At 46.0% G+C, this 3,503-nt stretch overlaps 1 protein-coding gene across 1 annotated transcript; it reads right to left on the reverse strand.

The window, feature by feature from the left end:
* Positions 1-358: 358 nt before the first annotated feature.
* On the reverse strand, positions 359-1,456 carry LOC138820065 (PRAME family member 12-like). Its single transcript, XM_070011708.1, has one exon. The coding sequence runs from the start codon at positions 1,454-1,456 to the stop codon at positions 359-361; it is 1,098 nt and encodes a 365-aa protein (XP_069867809.1).
* Positions 1,457-3,503: the final 2,047 nt, after the last annotated feature.

Genomic DNA, 3,503 nt, shown 5'->3' on the forward strand with positions numbered 1-3,503 from the left:
CAGGATGATTCTTGACGGTGACCGCCCAGTAGCCATCAGACCCCAGGGTGTAAAAGGTCCAGTATTTGTGATGATGACAGAAATCGATACAGATCTGGACCTTCTGAGTAGTCTCCATGTCTCTCAATGACTGCTCCAACTGAGCCTGAACCTGGGCAAATCTCTCAGGTTCGAAGTCCCCTACCCACCGTTCATGATGGGGGTAGCACTCCACAGGGGCAGGATAGATCCGTTGTCTCAAACAGTCCAGTCTGGCTGTGTGGCTCAGGAGGCTCTGCAGGATAGAAATGGAGATGTGGTTTCCATAGAAACTGAAGAAGCTGAGCTGGGAGCATTGGCTCAGGGCGGGCAGCATGCACTAGAGCTGGGAATCTGTAATGGCACAGTCCTCCAGGGCCAGGGTCTCCAGGGTGCCGGCCTCATGCTCCAGTAGGGCTCTCAGGGGCTCAGGACTGAAGTTGTCCAGGGGCAAACTCCTCAGACGCAGGTGCTTGAGTTGCCTGGAGCAGGGACACTGGGACAGGAACCACAAGTCAGCCTCCTTCAGTGGACACGAACTCAGAGACAAGGTCTTCAAAAGGGTGAGGTTTCTGAGGATGGTGGGCAGCCGTCCATAAAGGAAGAAGACGTCGTGCACATACAGCTCCTGCATATGATACAGCTGTCCCAGATGTACAGCATATTTGTAGGAATATGAGAAATTCTTGTGTCTGCAAGTGACAGTCAGTCTCATCCTGGAGAATTGGAGGATGCGAAGGTTCTTCATCTGACTTAGGTAAGGGACAACTTTTTTCATGGTTTCTCGATGCCAGAATTTATTCACCTTTAGCTCCTGGATGGAGTCCAGCCTCACCACACACAGAGCCTTCTGGATTTCAGAGATGGAGCCAGAAAGAATCAGCAGCTTCCTGGAGCACAGCTGGACTCGTTCTTGCCTCTGCCTGGCCCACTGGAGCAGGTGGGCTTGGAGAGCATCCTGGGTGCCATGTTTGATGGTCAGGTCCATGAGTAAAATCAAGGGCTGCTCTTCAGTCATCATTGAACCACAGCTCTCTGTTGGCCTGTCAGTCAGGACATCTGGATAAGAGATTTGGGCCATTGAAGGGTAGCCCTGTATCCAGATCTTTGGGTGCTCATTCCGCAGGTCGAGAACTTGCAGTATCCACTGACTGGGGCGCTCCTTCTTGGCCAGAAGCAGATTGAGCCCATCCAGGACAGCGCTGAAGGTTTCCAGGTCTGGAGACTCTGCCAGGTCCCCCTGGGGGAGGCAGGAGAAGGGCCAGGCCTGCACCAGGGCCTTCAGCACCTCTGTGTGGGCCCTGGCATAGAGCTCCACGAACAGCGAAGGGAACAGCAACACCGATAGATCCTCCAGGGCAGAGATGGCCAGGGCCTGGTTGCTCAGCAGGCTCTGCATGGCCAGATACTGGAGCGAGGGTGGGGTCCTGTGGCTCATCTTCAAGGGCCAGAAGTGGAGCAGATGTGGACCAGGTGTGCAGGACTCTCTGAATCCCAGCAGGGATAGGCACTCAAGGCAGACTCCAGGCTTCTGCTCTTCTCTGGCCCTTTGGCATCTTTATACCCCAGTCCCACCCTCCCCTCTGTGTATCTACCAATGGGAGAGCAGATTCTGATGGGATTTCTGAGTAACACCCACCACACCTCCGCTGAGTCTAATGGTCTAGATTAATTTAAACAGAGATTCTACTCAGACTGATAGGATTATAGGCAGGACCCACTGGGCCCAACTTCCATTTCACATGAGTAACACACACACACACACACACACACACATACACACACACACACACACACACACACACACACACCTACACACACATTTCCTGTGCTTATTTTTTATCCCTTTGAGAAATTTCCACAGCTATTTCACTGCCTTGAGCCTGCAAAATTTCCAAGAACTTCAGCCAGCCCAATCTTGTAGCATGCACAAACATTTCTCTAGAAAATTATTTCCCTCCCTCCCTTCCTCCTTCCTTCCTTCCTTTTTCCCTCATTCTTTCTTTTCTTCCTTCCTTTGTTCCTTCCTTTGTTCCTTCATTCATTCATTTGTTCATTGGTTCGTTCCTTCATTCCTTACTTCCTTCCTTCCTGTCTTATTTTTATTGTTCATCTCACAACTTGAATTGAGGGCATGGCCAGTGTCCTTGAGCTTCTTTTCCTCAATACTTTTGCTCCAACATTTGAACCAAAACAGTACTTTCCTCTTTTTTTCTGTGGAGTTTATTGAAGATAGGAATATAAGTCATGGCAGAGATATGGCTGTTTATCAGAAAACCAGAGAAATACAGTGAGAAATGTCAAGGCAGAGTCCCTAAAAAGGTGAATAACATGGCAGGATTACCAAACACTTCTCAGTCCTCACTCTCAATATTAATAGACTTAACTCTTTAATTCAATGACATAGATTCACTAGTAGGATAAAAGAGCAAGATCTATCCATGTGCAAGACACCTCTTGCCAAGAAAAACAAACATTTTGAATGTGAAAGACTGGAATAAATCCTTTCAAGAAAATTGCTCCCATAAACAGGTTGGAGTAGCAATAATAATATCAGAAAAAATAGATTTCAATTTAAAATTAGAAGAGACAAAGGGCATTACAAACTAATAAAGGGATCTCTTCTAGAAGTTTCTAATAATTCTAAATATCTATTCACCAATACCAGAGCACCCAACTTCATCAAACTAATACTATAGGACCTAAAAAAAACCCATAAAATCAAAAATAGTAATTGTTGGTGATTTTAACATACCACTGTTTCACTGGATAAATGAACCCATAAAGTATAACGGAAAAACCTCAGAACTAAATCCCTTAAATATCTGCCTGACTAGCCTTCACAGACATCTACAGAATATTTGACCAGGCATCATCAGAATACATATTTTTCTGAGAAGCACATGGAATATTTTCCAAAACAAATAACATATAAGTCTGTGCAGAAAGTCTGCACAAGTTCTGAAATATTAAAATTATTCCCAGCATTCTGTCAGACCACATGCTGTATTATTATAATTCAATATAAACAGTCATCATGGGCTGGGAAGGTGGCTCAGTGGTAGAGCACTTACCTTGCATGCATGAGGCCCTGGGTTCCATTCCTCAGCACCACATAAGTAGAAAAAAGCCATAAGTAGCTCTGTGGCTCAAGTGGTAGGGTGCTAGCCTTGAGCTGAAGAGGTGAGGGACGGTGCCCAGGCCCAGAGTTCACCCCACCATTATTGACCAAACACACACACACACACACACTCACACACCAACCAGTCATCATAAAATCTCTATAACTCATGGAGACTGAATAATATATTGTTGCAGAAGAAGTGGTTCATTGAAAAGATCAGAATGGAAGTAGAAACACAGGATGGAAGATAGACAGCCTGTGCCACAAATAGTGCTGGCAGTTTTGGCTATCCACATGCAGAAAACTGAAGTTAGATCCTTCCATAACACATCGCACAAGAGTCAGTTCCCATTAGATCACA

Source organism: Dipodomys merriami, unplaced genomic scaffold, assembly GCF_024711535.1.
Source record: "Dipodomys merriami isolate MVZ:Mamm:240054 unplaced genomic scaffold, mDipMer1.0.p SCAF_84, whole genome shotgun sequence".
NCBI lineage: Eukaryota > Metazoa > Chordata > Mammalia > Rodentia > Heteromyidae > Dipodomys > Dipodomys merriami.

What these genes read in the sequence shown, in the direction of transcription:
- LOC138820065 (XM_070011708.1), bottom strand. Translation starts at nt 1,456, where the DNA reads ATGAGCCACAGGACCCCACCCTCGCTCCAGTATCTGGCCATGCAGAGC.